At 37.2% G+C, this 19,227-nt stretch overlaps 1 protein-coding gene across 3 annotated transcripts in view; it reads left to right on the forward strand.

Annotated features, from left to right (window-relative positions):
- Nucleotides 1–19,227, forward strand: part of Vps13a (vacuolar protein sorting 13 homolog A) — a 172,800-nt gene that overhangs the window by 98,833 nt on the left and 54,740 nt on the right. For all 3 annotated transcript variants that reach the window (XM_052188728.1, XM_052188738.1, XM_052188745.1), the window contains exons 42-50: nt 5,372–5,473; nt 7,008–7,166; nt 7,302–7,557; nt 11,148–11,308; nt 13,242–13,345; nt 15,514–15,796; nt 17,585–17,980; nt 18,383–18,487; nt 18,596–18,742. In XM_052188728.1, the coding sequence (XP_052044688.1) occupies nt 5,372–5,473; nt 7,008–7,166; nt 7,302–7,557; nt 11,148–11,308; nt 13,242–13,345; nt 15,514–15,796; nt 17,585–17,980; nt 18,383–18,487; nt 18,596–18,742 (1,713 nt within the window). The remainder of the gene's footprint in view (nt 1–5,371; nt 5,474–7,007; nt 7,167–7,301; nt 7,558–11,147; nt 11,309–13,241; nt 13,346–15,513; nt 15,797–17,584; nt 17,981–18,382; nt 18,488–18,595; nt 18,743–19,227) is intronic.

The following is a 19,227-nucleotide window of genomic DNA, read 5'->3' on the forward strand; positions in this document are numbered from 1 at the left end:
GTTGTTTATCAGCTGTAGGAGTTCTCTAGTGGAGTTTTTTGGGTCACTTAGGTAGACTATCATATCATCTGCAAATAATGATAGTTTGACTTCTTCCTTTCCAATTTGAATCCCTTTGACCTCCTTATGTTGTCTAATTGCCCGAGCTAGTACCTCAAGTACAATATTGAAAAGATAAGGAGAAAGGGGGCAGCCCTGTCTAGTCCCTGATTTTAGTGGGATTGCTTCAAGTTTCTCTCCATTTAATTTGATGCTGGATACCGGTTTGATGTATATTGCTTTTACTATATTTAGGTATGGGCCTTGAATTCCTGTTCTTTCCAAGACGTTAAGCATGAAAGGATGCTGAATTTTGTCAAATGCGTTTTCAGCATCCAATGAAATGACCATGTGGTTTTTTTCTTTGAGTTTGTTTATGTAGTGGATTGCATTGATGGATTTCCGTATATTGAACCAACCCTGCATCCCTGGGATAAAGCCTACTTGATCATGGTGGATGATCGTTTTTTTGTGTGTGTGTGTGTTCTTGGATTCGGTTGGCAAGAATTTTATTGAGTATTTTTGCATCAATGTTCATAAGGGAAATTGGTCTGAAGTTCTCTTTCTTTGTTGGATCTTTGTGTGGTTTTGGTATCAGTGTAATTGTGGCTTCGTAGAAGGAATTGGGTAGTGTTCCTTCTGTTTCTATTTTGTGGAATAGTTTGAAGAGTATTGGTGTTAGGTCTTCTTTGAAGTTCTGATAGAATTCTGCACTGAAACCATCTGGTCCTGTGCTTTTTTTGGTTGGAAGACTTTCTATGACCCCTTCTATTTCTTTGTTGGTTATGGGACTGTTTAGATGATCTATTTGGTCCTGATTTAATTTTGGTAGTTGGTATCTGTCTAGGAAATTGTCCGTTTCCTCCAGATTCTCCAGTTGTGTTGAGTATAGACTTTTGTAGTAGGATCTGATGATTCTTTGGATTTCCTCAGTTTATGTTGTTATATCCCCCTTTTCATTTCTAATTTTGTTAATTTGGATACTTTCTCTGTGCCACTTGGTCAGTCTGGCTAAGGGTTTATCTATCTTGTTAATTATCTCAAAGAACCAGCTCCTAGATTCTTGATTCTTTGTATGGTTCTCTTTGTTTTCACTTGATTGATTTCAACCCTGAGCTTGATGCTTCCCTGTCTTCTACTCCTCCTGGGTGAATTGGCTTCTTTTTGTTCCACGGCTTTCTGGTGTGTCATTAAGCTGCTAGTGTATGCTCTCTCCATTTTCTTTTTGGAAGCACTCAGGGCTGTGAGTTTTCCTCTTAGCACTGCTTTCATTGTGTCCCAAAGATTTGGGTATGTTGTGCCTTCATTTTCATTAAATTCTAAAAAGTCTCTGATTTCTTTATTTCTTCTTTGGCCAAGGTGTCATTGAGTATTGTTCAGCCTCCATGGGTATGTGGGCTTTCTTTTGTTTTTGTTGCTATTGAAAACCACTCTTACTCCATAGTGATCTGATAGGAGGCATGGAATTAGTTCGATCTTATATTTGTTGAGGTCTGTCTTGTGACCAATTAAATGGTCGATTTTGGAGAAGGTACCATGAGGTGCTGAGAAAAAGGTGAAATTGCGTTACGGTGAAATGTTCTATAAATATCAGTCAAATCCAATTGGTCCAAAGCTTCAATTAGTTTTACTGTGTCTCTGTTTAGTTTCTGTTTCCTGATCGGTCCATTGAGGAGAGTGGAGTGTTGAAGTCCCCCACAATTATTGTGTTAGGTGCAATGTGTGCTTTGAGCTTTAGTAAAGTTCTTTTACGAATGAGGGTGCCCTTGCATTTGGTGCATAGATGTTCAGGATTGAAAGTTCTTCTTGGTGGATTTTTCCTCTGACCAGCAAGAAGTGTCCTGTGTCTCTTTTGATGACTTTAGGTTGAAAGTCAATTTAATCTGATATCAGAATGGCTACTCAGGCTCATTTCCCTAGACCATTGGCTTGTAAAATTGTCTTCCAGCCTTTTACTCTAAGGTAGTTTTTGTCTTTGACACCGAGGTGTGTCTCCTGTATGCAGCAAATTGTAGGGTCCTGTTTACATATCCAGTCTGTTAGTCTTTGTCTTTTTATTGGGGAATTGAGTCCATTGATGTTAAGAGATATTAAAGAATAGTGATTATTACTTCATGTCATTTTTGTTGTTATTTTTATATTTGAGTGGTTATCGTCTTTTGGGTTTGATGAAATGTTACTATCTTGCTTTTTCAGGGTGTAGTTTCCCTCCTTGTATTGGAGTTTTCCTCCTATTATTCTTTGCAGAGCTAGGTTTGTGGACAGATATTGTGTAAATTTGGTTTTGTCATAGATTATCTTGGTTTCTCCATCTATGGTGATTGAGAGTTTTGCTGGGTATAGTAGTCTTGGCTGGCATTTGTGTTCTCTTAGAGTCTGCATGAGATCTGCCCAGGATTTTCTAGCTTTCATGGTCTCTGGTGAGAAGTCTGGTGTGATTCTGATAGGTCTTCCTTTATATGTTACTTGGCCTTTTTCTCTTATTGCCTTTAATATTCTTTCTTTGTTTAGTGCATTTGGGGTTTTGATTATTATGTGACGGGAGGTATTTCTGCTCAGGTCCAGTCTGTTTGGAGTTCTGTAGGCTTCTTCTATATTCATGGACATCTCTCTCTTTAAGTTGGGAAAGTTTTTTTCCATAATTTTGTTGAAGATGTTTGCTGGCCCTTTCAGTTGTAAATCTTCACTCTCATCTATACCTATAATCCTTAGGTTTGGTCTTCTCATTGTGTCCTGGATTTCCTGGATGTTCTGGGATACAAGCTTTTTGCATTTTGCATTTTCTTTGACTGTTGAGTCAATGGTTTCTATGGTATCTTTGGCATCTGAGATTCTTTCTTCCATCTCTTGTATTCTGTTGTTTATATTTGCATCTATGGCCCCTGATTTCTTCTCAAGGTTTTTTATCTCCAATGTTGTATCCCTTTGTGATTTCTTAGTTGTTTCTACTTCTGTTTTTAGATCCAGGATGGTTTTGCTCACTTTGATCATTTGTTTGTTTGTGTTTTTCTTTATTTCTTTAAGAGATTTTTGTGTTTCCTCTTTCATGAGTTCTGCCTGTTGACTCAAGTTCTCCTGCATTTCTTTAAGTTTTGTTTTTTTTTGTTTTTTTTTTTTTTTTGTTTTTTTTTTTTTTTTTTGCGTTTCTTCTTTATTGGCTTCTATCTCTTGAGCCTTATTCTCCTGAATTTCTTTTAAGTGATTTTTGTGTTTCCATTATACGGGTTTCTAGCTTATTCATGTTCCCCTGTATTTCTTTAAGAGATTCATTTATGTCCTTTTTGTGTTCTTCTAGCAGCATCATGACCAGTGATTTTAAATCCAAATCTTGTTTCTCTGGTGTATTGGCATAACCAGGACTTGCTGATGTTGGAGAGTTTGGTTCAGATGCTGCCATATTGCCTATATTTCTGTTAGTAGCATTCCTGCGTTTGCCCTTTGCCATCTTATTCTCTGGCATTAGTGGGTCTTGTCTCTGGCTGGTGTTTGAGCCTCCTGTGAGGTTCTAGGGCTATTTCCACAACACTGGATGGCTGGGTTTCTCCTGTTGCAGATTGCTGATGTGCTGTCCTCCTCTTGGGTGCCCTTGCAGCCCCAGTGTGCTTGCCCCAGATTGTGTCTGTGAACCAGATGGTGCCCTTTTGCTCCTTCAGGGAGTGCTGATGGTGTATGCTGTGGGACCTTTTCCGAGTGATGGGCAGCCGGTCTCCCAACCTGTTGGTGCACACAAGGCTAGCCTAGCCGCTCAGGCCTGAGTCTAGGCAAAAGCCTGGCAGGCCAAGGTCCGAGGAAAGTTCCCCTCGGGCTATGAGTGTTAACTGGTTCTGTCAGGTGGCCATGATGGTGGTGTTAACAACCTCCTGGCTGGGTTGGCACACAGATGGCCCATCGAGCAGCAGCCCAGGTCTTGGGGGCAGTCCAGGGCCTGTCGGGCCTAGCCCCCCGCTATGTTAGCCTCTGGCTATGATTGGGGGGGGGGCAAGCAACCTCCTGGCGGGGTTGGCACACCGATTGCCCCCTCCCCCAACAGCCCAGGGCCTGGATGCAGGCCAACGCCCATTGGGCTTAGACCCCCACCCCCACCCCTACCCCCAGTGATGTTGGCCTCGGGTTATGTTTGCATTCCTCAAGCTATCTGATCTCTCTGTTGTCTGAGAACCAAGATGGAGGTGAGTCTCTCCTAACTGACTGGCAGGAGGCAGATTTCTGAAGTGGCTTCTGTGCATTGAAAGGTGCTGTAAATCTGCCGCCCAGCTGGCCAGCGATGGTCAGTGGTAGTGGGCGCAGGGTCTGCCTGGACCGTGTCACCTTGGTTCCACTGCTGATGGCCCTTTCTCTGGACCAGCTGCTGCTGCTGTTGCCTCTGCCACCGCCCTGCAATATATTCTTTATTTACATTTCAAGTGATTTCTCCTTTCCTTTCGGGGATACCTCTCTCCCCAAAAGTCCCATAAGCCCTCTTCCCTCCCCCCTGTTCCCCAATCCACCCCTCCCCTTCCCACTTCCCTGTTCTGGTATTGCCCTACGCTGCTGCACTGAGCCTTTCCAGGATCAGGGGCCTCTCCTTCCTTCTTCTTGGGCATCATTTGATATGTGAATTGTGTCTTGGGTATTCCAAGCTTCTAGGCTACTATCCACTTATCAATGAGTGCATACCATGAGTGTTCTTTTGAGACTGGGTTACCTCACTTAGGATGATATTCTCCAGCTCCATCCATTGTGGTTAGAATTATATGTATTTTGTAGAGGACTTTATCTGTGCCTTCTAAGAGGTACAGGACTTTCAAACACTGAACTCATGTGGAAGGAAGGAAAGTTCACTACATCACCGCAAACACGTTCCATCTTAAATCATAGTCATTGGTGGAAGATTGGCAAGTTTTCAAGTGTCGGTAATATGTAATAGATGAATACAGGACTTGCTGCTTAGTACAGGAGAGACACCAAAGAAAGGTGCTTTACAAAGGGTTCTAGGGTTTACAGGAAGGCTCTAGCAACCAGGGCTCAATTCCTAGGACCCATGTGGTGGAAAAAGAAAGAACCGACACCTATAACTTCTCCTCTGATGGAAATATGTGTACACATGTGTAAATAAATAAATGTTAAAAGGGGGTTCTGTTCTAAAATGTGAAGGTGAAATTTGTTCTCCAAAGGTAAGCCTGGTAAAGAAAGTATGGAAGAAGAATGTATAGACAACTACTGATTTATATGTAGAGAGTTTTGTATAGTATAAATTGCACACTTACAAGGCATGGTAGTGAGAGATATCACTTAAAAAATCATTTTAGATAATAGAATGCTTTATTTAAAAAATTAAACATTCTCATTTTAGGTTCACTATTATAATGAAATGTTTGGTGTTTGGGAACCTTTACTAGAACCCTTAGAAATTGATCAGACTGATGATTTTAGACCTTGGAATCTTGGCATCAAGGTATGTGTTCGAATCTTATTTTCTTAAAGCAGTTTCAGGTTTACCACAAAATTGATATAGTATCCTCTGCATATATAAAATTTCATTATTAGCAGCCTCAATCTAAGTATATTTGAAGTATGAGAAAGAGTTTAGTGTGAAAATCTTTCCAGAGCTTTTGAGAGGATATCCATGTTACATTATACAGTTTATCATATTTATCTATTTGTTTGTTGCTTATTTGTTTGTGGTTGATTTGCATGATTGTATTTCTGTGCACCATATTCCTTCCTGGTTTTCTACAGAGGCCAGAAGAAGTGATCAGAACCCCTAGAATTGGAGTCAGGCCATTGTGAGCCACCATTGTGCTGGGAGTCAAACTCAGGTCCTCTGCAAGAAAGCAAGTGCTTTAACCACTGAGCCATCTCTTAAGCCCCATATAAGACCAGAAATGTAGTACATTTCCATAAAGTGAAAGTCTATTTACTGTTACCTTACACTGTATCTATGGTCTTGTAGGTTGTGGTCGATCCCAAATTTTCTTTGTTCTGTGACTGACTTCCTCCCTTGATTCCTTCCTTCCCACCTCCTTTCCTCTTCTCCTTTTTTCTTTCCTTCCTACCTTGTACCCCCTTTCGTCATCACTACCTTTCTCTTAACTTTCTTCTCCTCTATTTCTTCTTCTCTATGACCTATTGAACATTGTCATTTGTTTAAATAAATTGTGAATTATGTAATCTTGAGAATCTGTGCTTTTAAATAGGTAAAGCAAGAAGTTATCTAATTACAGCATGTTTCCTACCTAATGAGGGACTCTACTTTTAGACACATATTTAGGGCCTTAAATTAAGGTAAATATCCCTGAGTTCAAGGCCAGCCTTGTCTATAGATTCAAGGCCAGCCTTGTCTATAGAACAAATTCTAGGACAGGAAAGACTATACAGAGAAGAAACTCAGCCTTGAGGAAAGAAAGAAAAAAATAAAGTAAAATAACAACGGTATGTCTATCTTGCCATACCTACAGTATTATATTTAAATGATTTAATTTAATCCTCTAGGTTATATCAGATGAAGCATTTGGACAAACTAATTTCATTGATAGTTTTTAGATTAGACTGTACATGGGTCATGAGTCTCTGAATTTTTGGAAAGAGTAAATGTGCATAATCTTACAAATTCCCCTTCACAGCATTGCTTTGCTACCTTTGGGTGACTGGGTTAGTCCCTAGTTCTGTTTCTGTTACCAATGCACTAAACTGTCCCCTTGACTATTTTCAAGAATATGCTTTTGATTTACCTGAAGATTATATATATACTTACTTTCAAAGTTTTTCTTTCTTCTAAATTATCAAATTTATTGTATAGAATTTATGTTCCTTTAGTATTTCCTTTTGTCAGCTTTGTGACAATACTTGCCATGTCCAAGAAATTTCATCAGGCAATATAACCCATGGGGTCCATAACTCTCTAATGATATTTGTTTTTACTTTACAGATAAGTTATTTTATACTCCTAAAAACAATTCTTTGTCTAGTTTTAATTTTTATCCTTTTAGATGAAAAAGAAAGCAAAAGAGGCCATTGTTGAGTCTGATAGTGAAGAAGAAAACTACAAAGTACCAGAATATAAGACTGCCATAAGTTTTTATTCTAAAGACCAATTAAACATTACTTTATCCAAATGTGGCCTTGTGATGTTAAATAATTTAGTTGAGGTAAGAAAAAGCAAATATTTGAAACTTTAAATATTGAAATATTTCACATTGACCCTTAAATGATAAGTTATTTATCTAGATATTAATCTCATATACTTGGCCCATATGTCATTTCCTCCCAAATTTCCCTGTTAGGCATTTACTGAAGCTGCTACTGGATCTTCAGCTGTCTTCCTAAGAGATCTAGCACCATTTATGATTTTAAATTCTCTTGGACTTACTGTCTCTGTTTCACCAAGTGACTCTTTTAACGTACTCAATGTTCCTTTGGCAAAATCATATGAACTGAAAAATGATGAGAGTTTGAGTATGGATTATGTACGAACTAAGGACAATGATCATTTCAACGCAATGACCAGCCTAAGCAGCAAGCTCTTCTTCATCCTCCTGAGTAAGTGAGGCGCTGCCTTCCGGGGCTTTGTAACATTATTTCATCCTCCTGAGTAAGTGAGGCTCTTCCTTCTGGGGCTTTGTAAAGTTATTCCAAAAGCATTTTACTCATTTGTAGTACCTTAGTAGTTTTTTATAACAAGGTTTTCAAATACGTTGGGAACTATATTAGTTACTTTTCTATTAGTGAGATAAAACAGTGTGCCCTAAGCAAGTAACAGCATGTTACAGACCATGGGTCTGTTGCAGGATAACCAGGATTCTTTGGTCCAGGAAGACACAGGCCCGGCGGAAATTACAAACTGACATGACTACAGAGTTGGTTTGAAATCTGAATGTATTTTCAGGTATCTCTCAAAGTCCAGTCAAGTTAACATCTCAAATTAAGCATCACATACATCTGTAAAAGGCTAGCCAGGCTTTCTCAGGCATTACAGGGTGTTTACCCAAAGTCCAGGGCCCATGTGGCTAAACTGCTTCTTCATCTTGGTCTCAATGTCATGTTGGCTCGGGAGCTGAAGAAGGATGATCCTCGTGCCTAGCCTCCTGGCGAAAATGGCGACATTGTAGAGCTTGGGAGGCTGTCTGGCTTGCTCTGTCTTTGAAGAGTACTTCTGCCTAGTCTGTCGGTTGCATTCTTCTCTGTGCCATGTCTAGGGCCATCGTAGGCCCTCCGAGGCCCCTGGTGGTCAGTTCCTTGTAGTCCCTAGCCTCAGCCCTGAGCCGCCCTAGGCCCTGGGCGATTAGCTGGATCCGATCCAGTCTCTAGCCCTTAGCTTGATGAATTAACTAACTCATTCCTCTTCTGAGTCTCTCTCTAAGGAGTATCTATTGCCTCTCTGAGTACAAGTTATCTACTACCTCTCTACTCTCTCTCTCAGATTCAATTGAGTCTTCTTGAGTATTAAGTATAAACTGTATCCTGAATCACACCTGGATAAGCTAAGAAAGGTTGTTTTTCTTAAGGGCTCCCTGTGTGAGGCCTGTAAAACAAAAATCAGTTCCTCATAAACTTCCCTTGCTATTTAGGTGGGCCTGAGTTAGGCTGTCGGTAATCAAAATCAAGAGTTAAAGGCAGAACTGGATTAACTTGTGGGGGAAGGTAGTAGCCATGGGACTAGGTATCAACTCAAATGTAAATTCTTTCTACCTTGCCCAATACTCATATGTATGGCAGGGACCTCAGAAGATTTTTCAGATGTAAATATCCTTAGTCTGGCCTATTGTTTGGAATCCACCTGCCCTGAAAGGAAATGACTGAAAAGCAGAAAAGAACCTGTGACTAAAGTTTCTGGAATGTCTTTTCTACTGTAATAACATAAGTAATTGGAGCAAAGCAAAGCAGAAATTTTTTACTGTAAGATGGATTCTTACATCTCTTTATTTGCTTGGTTATACCATGTCCCGGCTATAAGGAAATAGAGTTTAGAAAATTGCCAAGTGAGAGTATCAGCTTTTAAATATACAGAGAGGCCCGTTATTCCCAGCAGACATTTTTTCTTTTGCCTCTGTCTGTAAAATATCGTGTTTACAGACTTCACTTGGCCACCGTGCCAACAGCAGAAAGACTTTGTTTGACCCTATGGTTCTAGAGGGTTAGAGTCTCTAATGGCAGAGTGAAGGCAGCAGGCATGGGATTGCAATAACAAGGGAACATTCACATCTTGAACTGCAAAAAATACCAAAATGAGAGTGATGTACTTCCTCCAGAAGGCCACACCTCCTAATAGTTCTTAAACAGCACTGCTAAGTAGGAACCATGTATTCAAATGCCAGAACTGACCAGGACGATGCCATTCAGACCACCAAAGGGACATTATTGTCCTCTCCAGTAGGTTGATTTATTTGGTCACTAAATCTTGGTATTTCAGTTTCCAACATTGTCCAGAGCATGGTATTATTAGAACATTGGCTTGTAAGACCCCAAAAACCGAGGGTGCCCCAGCACCCCACACCCCGGAAGGCGACACCCAAATCACTCGCGAGAAACGGTCTCTATGCAATAGCATGAGGATTTCTTTATTCCAGAAGTCTGCGTTCCATAGCTGTGCACCACGCAGGGTTAGAGGACTATGGACCCCGAGTGCCGAATTGAGACAGCTTTTATAAGTTTACGACAAAGCCCTTGAATCACAAACCAGTCATTTCTTAGCATGGAGAACCCGCGAAATGCGAGCCAATTGATTTGTACCACTCCATAGTTTTTAGGCCAATCAGTTTAAATTATCGGAGCCTGCGCTTAGTGAACCAATTAGTTTTCTATAATGTCTACAGCTGCGTGAACTCCTGCTTTTAGGGGTAATGGCGTAAGTTTACAGAAGCAAGATAAGCTTAGCCCATTTCCAGTTACCCTATTTAAGGCCTTTTTGTCTAGCTCTTAAAGGGCGTGCTCTGGACTGTGACCTTTTACCTAGTTTCTAACAAAACGAGATAGCATTTTAAACTGCTGATTTCTTGGGGTCATTAGAGTTAGGCTGTATTATTTTCTATCCTTTCAGGCTAAGGATGATAAATGCTAGATCTCAATTAGCTTTTCCTTATTGATGTGTGTGTCAAATGTTTCACTGTGTTTGTTATGACTAAATATGCATTTTACAAAAGTGAATGAATTTTTAAATGTTTGAATACAAACACAATGAGAACACCACGTGCATATTTCATTCCCTGAAATGGGTTATGGGTGACTGTGAGCTACCATTTTGATGCTGGGAATTGAACCCAGGTTTTCTGTGAGAGCAATAAGTACTTGTAACTACTGAGTTATCACTCTAGCCCCTTTAAAATCTTAATATTTTGCCTTTTAATATGGAAGTCATTTCTGCTTTCCACAATTTTTTATTTTAATTTGAAATAAAAAAGTATGTAATTTCTCTAATTGCTATAAAAGCATCTTTTCTTACCCATACTACTCTGATTCTCTAGCATTTCAGTAAGATACTGAGGGCAGTATTTGAATGGGTGCCATCTGAAAAGCTAACTAGACACAGAAAGCTACTAAAGCACAGTTATTCTCATCAGGAAGTAGTGTTTACTGATGGGCGTTACTGGAACATTGTCTATGATATGTTCTTATTACTTTTACCTGTCTGTGAGAATTAATTTTAAGAGTGGGGACTCAAATTACACAAATTAAATAATTTCACTTCCAATATAATATGGACATTTGTATGTGACATTTTCTTTAATCTAAGTTGTATCTTAAAAGTGACAAAGTTAGAAAATTAAAGTGGAAAACTAACCTTGCCTTGCTGTCTCTAGTCTCATGAGACAGTGGTTATTATGACAGCAAACTAGCAATAAGTACTGTTGAATTCTATAACCATTCCTGTCATTACTATTTGTTTTCTTAATTGTCATGGTTTTAGCTTAAATCTCTAAGTGAGAAATTTTCTTAGTTGGGATTTTGGTAAAATGCTTTGAAGGATTAAGGTGAATATTCTCAAAATAGGGGACTTCTTAAAATAATCCCCTAATGTTGATTATATTCAAAGAATTTTTTATTTAGTAGATAATCATCTGGTACTTAACATACATTTAAAAGTATTATATAGTGAATTCTAATTAACTATAGAGTATCTGTATTTAATTTAGCACCTGCTAACCACTCTGTTGCTGACAAGATCCCTTTAACAAAAGTGGGACGCCGTCTGTACACCGTAAGACACAGAGAATCTGGGGTCGAAAGATCTATCATCTGTCAAATTGACACAGTTGAAGGAAGTAAGAAGGTGACAATCCGCTCACCAGTGCAGGTATGAAGTAAAAACATTGATTAGAGGCTCTTTGTATGCATATGTTTGAAGTGGGCCAGGATGTAGCTCAGTTGCTAGAATGTCAGCCTTGCCTGTAGGGAGCCCTGAGTTGATCCTAGCACCACACATACCTGTACTGGCATACCTTTGTAATCCCAGCAGCCAGCAGTGAAGGCACGAGGGATCATCCTTCTTTGCTCAGTCAGTTTTGTGCCTGCCTTGGATATAAGAAACCCTGTTTCAGAAAAATAGAAAGAGAAATATTCAAGTAAATCATTGCTAAAAGCTTATACACTGTTGCAGAGACATAGCCAGTGGTATGACTCATCATCAGTCCCCACCCTGTGACTGATGTGAGCAGTGGGACAGCACCATTGTTCATAGAGCTGCAGTGTACAAGGTATTAAGGATTTTATCAGAGTCTTCATCATATTGTGCTTAGTCTTTATAGCATGTTTATATTTTAATAGTAAAACTATCAGTGAAATTATAGACTTATTGAGATATAAGATTTTGATGTAAAGATACACTTAGAAACCTTCATAGTCATTAAGGTAATGAATGTATTTAATTCTCTTAAAAACTTCATTGTGTCCATACTTTCTCTTCCTACATATCCATTTAACTCAATGTAGTTATATGGTCTTAAAATTTAATACAGGCATAATAAAGAACAGAATTTGGCATTTTCACTTAGCTGTATATGTAGCTGCAGTACTCCTGAGAAGTAGATCTGGAATGTGGAGAATACCACATTTACATTTTGAGTGAGTCTTTGTATATATAGAGGTGAGATTTGAGGCTCAGAGCTTCCATTTGATTTTCCAATTGCTCCAACCCAGATGATCTTTTTTCTTTAGATTACAACTGGCTTTATCTATTGGTGATTTATTTCTGCACTGTTTTTCATTAATCTGTTTATTATTATACCAATTCCATACTTTTATAATCACTCTCAGACTCTGAGTAATAAATCATGGCATTTCACTGTAATTTTTTTCTAAGTTCTTTTAACTATTGTGTTTTCCTTTTTTAAAAAATATGGGCTTTTTATTATTAATTTTTTATTTTGATTATCCATTACTATAATTCAGAATATAGATTATTATAATATTGTGTGTGTGTATACACTTGTATTGAGAAGATTCCTTGACAGTTTCATATTCATAAAGTACATTTCAGTTATTGTAACTCTTACCTCTGTTCTCCCTCAGCTCCTGTTATGCCCTCTGTTGCATACACATACCCCTTCTATATTCATACAGGCTTTTTTGTTGTAACAGTCACTCCTTTTCTTTAATTAACTTGAATTGTGTACATAAGAAATATATATATGCCTGCATGTTGTAAGCCAAAATAAGCTATAATATTATTGTTTTAATGTTTTGTTTATTCTTTGATAATTTCATACCTATATAAAACATATTTTTACCATTTCTATCCCACACCCTGCCTCCAAATGCTCCGTAAACACTCTCCTCTAAAATCCCTTTCCCAGCTTCATGCCTTTTCTGTTGGTTTTTTTTTCCCCAGTAGCACAATGAATGAGAGTAGTGCTGCCCTTAATGTGCGGCTGTATAGGGCCATGCAATAGAGCATGGACAACCCACCAGGGATGGCGCTTGTGAGAAAAGGTGGCTCTCCCTTCCCAGGCAGCCATCAGTGACAAGGAGCTCCGCAGCTAGGGAGCCGCCATGCCCCTTCCTCCCTTGCCTGTGGTGGCATGCTGGCTACCTTAAAGTTATTCTAGACAGTAGAACACTGGATAATTTCATTTTCATATTCAAAAGATAAATAATTGTATGTTTGCTTCTTCTAATTTATATGACCAAACTGAATAGTGCCTGATAAGTTCTATGTTGATACATAGATAGACATATTTTTAAAATATCTTTTCTTATATGAATAGTAAATATATTTTGCTATTTTCCAGATTAAGAATCATTTTTCAATCCCAATTTCCGTTTTTGAAGGAGATAGTTTATTGGGAACTGCTTCACCTGAAAATGAATTTAACATACCATTAGCATCTTACCGGTGAGTCCTTTATCTTTTTACTTAACTCTAAACTACTTTAGAGAATTTTTAGTTTCAGATTCATTATAGATATTTTTGAATTATCAAACTTTGATTATCTATACTCTTAGATATCTCATCTAGTTTTGATTTCAAGGTACCTAGGTGTCTGCTCAAATGTAAAAATTATTGCATCTTAATCTGCATATTATGAATACTTATTAATACAGTTTTTACATATTCACATGTTCATGTGTTTTAAAATGTCTAAAGTAACAGGATATGGTTTCTACATTTATAAACTGAAATGACATTTACTTTTCAAAGTTTTTATAATGTAAGTTTTAAAATTGCTTTAGAAAACAGTATCATTTATATGTGTCTATTGTTTGGGAATAGAATTGTAATGTAATCTTAAATATTTAAAGTAATTAAACTTCATGTAAATGTTGTTTTCAAAAAAATAAATTATGGTAAATTAAGACTTAACATTGTATATTTTTATACCATAATAATGTTTTTAAAGATTGAATTTTAACTGGAGGATAAAACCTCTGTAGCATTCAGCACTATAGCTTACCATTTTGGAAAGCACAGTAAACTGTTGGAACATACACACTCTTGTATTCTCAGTTGTATCTTCTCGTTGTACTTAATAGGCCCTATAAGTTTTTTGCTCTCCAGGAATCTTGTCTCAGGCCTATAATTCTAAAACTTGGAACTTGAGCCAAGAATCTTACATAAGCGTGGGGGTAACTTGGGGTGAACAGGGCTTTCAGGCCGTCCAGGGCTATGGCTTCAATCTTGTTCCACAGAGCTTAATATAAATACATAATGAAATAAACAAATGCTTTGACAAACTGTATGAGTTTGCTGGCCTTCATTTGAGGGGATTTAAATTTTATGTAATACTAGAAAGCAGAATGTAAAGTAGATTAAAAGTTAGAGGATAATATATGTAGAAAAGGCAAAATAAACTGTTTCGACATTAGCATGTGGATCAGAAGAGCATATTTAAATATCACCTCTAACTCCAGAGCAGTAGTAGCTGGAAGTCACAAGAAAGGACAACAGGGCAGAAGGTTCAGTGTCCCATTGAGTCAGGTCACAGTAGTGTTACATGTAATATAGAAATATAGAGACGATACTGAAACTTTTATGGCTAGATGTTATATAAATACTTAGAGATAAAGATTGTTTTGACAGCTTATCCATAAGAGATAGTTAGAACCATAACTAGATATACAGATGAAAGATAGACAGGATTAGTTTAGAAGCAAAGAAGTGCAGTTTTATCCCCAACACTGTGGAAAATGATTAGTTAAATAATTAGCTAACTAAAAATTACATATACATAAAAAGATACGTCTTAAAAATGATTCTTAGATGTAGCTTAGTTTTAGAATGTTACACTTAGGGCTGAGGAGATTAGTCAATAGGTAAAGTACTAAGAAGCGAACTTTTGAGAGTCATGTAAAGGCTGTGTGTGGCAGCGTGTCTGTAATCACAGCACTGAGACACCGGGAGGCGACTCTCTGGCTTGTGGGCAGCCAGTCCAGCCAAACCAGAGCTCCAAATGGAATGGGAGACCCTGATTTCCACATGCAAATGCATGCACCCTCACATACACGGACCACACACTCCACATGTAAACTCATGTATCCTACATACATGCACATACTACACACAATATTCTTCAAAAATGCTGAAATTTAAACACATATTGAATGTATATTGAAGCTTGTAGTAGTAGTAATCAAAATAACTTGGTGAGCCTCTGGAAGTTTGATTTTATTGCATAGTTCTGAAGCATGAAAAAAGCACTCATTACAGCAGTACTGAAGGAATCCAGGGTCGCAAGCAATAGCATTTTATTCTAATTTAAGGTTTTGGTGGTGGTGGTGGTGGTGGTTGGTGGGTTGAGTTTTTTTTGGTTTGTTTTTGTTTTTTTAGGGGGAATTGATATGGGGGTTGTTTTGGTTTGATTTTGTTGTTAATTGTTTATTTTGTTTGTCTGTTTTTGGAGTCAGGGTCTCCCCGTGTAGCCCTGGTTACCCTGGAACTATAGACTATGTCTACACTACTCTGGCCTCAAACTCAGAGATCTGCCTGCCCCTATCTTCTCCAAAAACCACCACCACCTGGCCTAATTTAAAATGTTTTTAAATTTTATTTGCTTATTGGTGCAGATCATCTCTTTCCTTGAAGCCAGAAGATGAGGACTACCAACTATGTGAAGGAATTGACTTTGAAGAAATCATAAAATATGATGGACAGCTTCTAAAGAAGAAATGTAGATCTATAAGCCCATCTAAGAAATCGTTTGTTATTAATATTGTCCCAGAAAAGGATAGTTTGACTTCTCTGTCAGTGTATTCAGAAGATGGCTGGGACTTACCATATGTAATGCACTTGTGGCCACCTATCCTCATCCGGAATCTTCTTCCCTACAAAATTGCTTATTACATTGAGGTACTTCTCAGCTTCTGATTCTTGTCCTGTCTTCAGCTTTGTAGCTTGAATCATTTAAAGTTTTAAGCAAAATGATTTAAAGCTGTAACGAAGGTTACAACATTACTTAAAAACAGGCATTTACCAAATGGAAACTTTAATATCATGTTTAAAAAGATAATTTAGAACCTTCAAACCTGATAACCTGAGTTGAATGTTCACAAACAACTCACATGATGGAGAGAACCCACTACAGAAAGTTTTTCTGTGACCTCCACAACAGGTGTAGTATGTGCTCATATACATGTAAGCTTTGTCTTTCACACACAATAAATAAACCAAATTTAAAAAGTTTACAAAAAAGATAATTTAAAAGAAAAGATTTTTATTAATATATCTTAGAAATCTATTAAAGTATAAAAAGATAATTTAAAAGAAAAAATTTTTATTAATTTATCTTAGAAATCTGTTGAAGTATATATAATTATGTACAAATATGGCATGCAACTTGTACAACAGTGTGTAGGCCTATACAATAAATGGCATAGAATCACCCTCTAAAGATGCCACTTATTTCATAAAATTTTTTTTCAGTCCTTTCTTTTGATATAAAGTTCAGATGTTGTATGCTTAAATATGATGGATAATGAGTTACAAAACAAGTGTGGGCATTGATATTGAAGTGACACTTATACAATTAATGTTTTGTAGTACTTACATAATGTTTTACAGAAAGTTTTATTTCCTATAAAGATGTTTTTTAATTAAGTACTGTCTATTTTAGATTAAACAGGGGTTTCCTCTTTTCTAATATATTTGTAAATACTTATCAATGTAATAAAATAGCTCTTGACAGTTGTCTTTTCTCTGTAGGTTTATTTAACTCTGTGAGTTACAATATGTTTAGAGTTTCATGATGCATTTTTAAGTAAGGGGAATTAGCTTACCTGTGGTTACGTTTTTATTGTGACAGATTGCCATAATGGTAGTTGATACTTGGCCATCTTGACTTGGAGTTATATCCTAACTCTACCAGTTACTGACTTATGTTTTTAAGTAGATTATATTTTTTTATATTTGTATTAAATGGAAATAGTGATAAAACTTGTCTGGTTAGGACATGGGGAAAAATAAAATAGTTATGTACATAGAGGCTTTACCTCCTTGTATTGTCAGTAGGTGGCTGCTGTTTGTTAGGCGCATTAGCACACCAGCACTGCCATCACTGTTTGTGAGATAGTCTGTCCTGTCTCAAAGGTCAACAAGTGATTTAAGAGCTAAGGAATTCTGTTGGATTGGTAGGAAAGCTGGGAAAAAGAGTAGAAAGGTTATAGAGATAAGAAGTAAAGTAATGAAGGTATGCATAGAGGAAGATAAATGATTTTTCCATATATAATAAACAACATGAACACGGATTGATGGAGGGACTGTTTTTAAAAGTGGCAGGTGGTACGTGTTGCTCTTTTTGGATTCTAACAATGTTCATGTGCATTTTTGTTATTTTTTAAGTTAGGGCTTATTTTATTTTTACTGATTATGGCATTATAGTTACATCTTGCTGTGAATTTCCACATGTCATTTAATCTTAGCTGTTCATAGTAGTTTACCTAGACCATTTTATAGGTAAAATTACCCAAATGTCGATCAAGTACCAGGGTAGATTGACAGATTGAAGAATACTGCTGACTTGTTCTGACAGTTATTTCAAAAAGAGTTTTGTGTGGTATTTTGACAGAATGAATGTATTTGGAAGTGTGTTTTTCAGAAGCATGTTCAAGTTTGGGTTTTGTTTTACTTTTCTTACTCCAGGGTATTGAGAACACTGTTTTTACTCTAAGCGAAGGACATTCATCGCAGATCTGTAATGTAGAAATGGACCAAGCCAAGCTACACTTAAAATTACTTGACTATCTTAATCATGATTGGAAAAGTGAATTTCAAATAAAACCTAATCAACAAGACATCAATTTCATCAACTTTACCTGTCTCACAGAAATGGAAAAGAGTGATTTGGATATTGCTATTCATATGACTTACAATACTGGTCAGACAGTTGTGGCATTTCATAGTCCATATTGGATGGTCAATAAAACTAATCGGATGTTACAGTACAAAGCAGATGGAATCCACCGAAAACATCCACCTAATTATAAAAAACCAGTTCTCTTTTCCTTTCAGCCAAACCACTTTTTTAACAACAATAAGGTATGTGTCATTTTTTCCTAACTTTTGTTCTTTAAACAAATATTCGGTTTTAGTTTTTAGAGCTCTGAACAATAAAATATGAAATTTAAATAGAAATAATATGTGAGGTTAAAGGGTCAGCATAACTGGGTACAGTAGCATTTACAGCTAATTCCAGCATTGAAGAGGCAGGAGGATGTTGACTTTTGAGGCCTGTGTATGTACATGCTAAGTTAAATCCAGCCTGAGTTATACAAAGAAATATCTAACCATGAAGATACTGTAAGCATTTAATGTTAAGAAAAATGTATTACATTATTAATATATCTTTGGCTAAAATGTGCAATGCTTTGAGTTTGACCTTCCACACCCCACATAGCTAGATGGTATATAAATTGTAATTTATCTCAAAATCTCCCCTAGGTTCAGCTAATGGTAACTGATAGTGAGCTTTCTGATCAGTTTTCAATTGATACTGTTGGTAGTCATGGAGCCATTAAATGCAAAGGCCTGAAAATGGAATACCAAGTAAGTTTCTTCTGTGCTAAAGAAACTTTCATTTACAATTATGTGTTGAATACTTAAATTTTATAAGTGTACAATGGTTTTCAAACAGTTTTTATTTTTTGCTTATAGGTTGGTGTCACTATAGATCTCAGCAGTTTTAACATTACCAGAATTGTGACATTTATTCCTTTCTATATGATTAAAAACAAAAGCAAATACCATATATCAGTGGCAGAAGAAGGAAGTGATAAATGGCTTTCTCTTGACTTAGAGCAGGTGCGTAAATGAATTTCATAATGGACTTTCTATTCCTGTGTACAGTGTACATGATAGACATATATGAAATTACCATAGGGAAGCCTAACTTGTAAAGTGGAAGTATGCAAATTAAAGCATACTTCTTTTAACTTTGTTTTATTTTTAATGTTACAGTCCTTAAATTATCATACAGTTTTAATTCTCCTGCACCCTGATTTTCTGTTTCAGTTCTGTCTTAGGGTTTTACTGCTGTGTAGAGACATTATGACCAACACAACTCTTATAAGGGCAAACTTTTCATTAGGGCTAGCTTATAGGTTCAGATGTTCAGTCTATTATCATCAAGGCATTAAGCATGGTAGTGTCCAAGCACAGGGTCCTGGAAAAGGAACTAAGAGTTCTGCATCTTGTCCCAAAGGCAAACAGAAGAAGAATAACTCCCATGTAGCTAGGAGGAGAGTCTCAAAGCCCACCCCCACAGTGACACACTTCCTGTCAGAAGG

Source organism: Apodemus sylvaticus, chromosome 1 (assembly GCF_947179515.1).
Source record: "Apodemus sylvaticus chromosome 1, mApoSyl1.1, whole genome shotgun sequence".
Taxonomy (NCBI): domain Eukaryota; kingdom Metazoa; phylum Chordata; class Mammalia; order Rodentia; family Muridae; genus Apodemus; species Apodemus sylvaticus.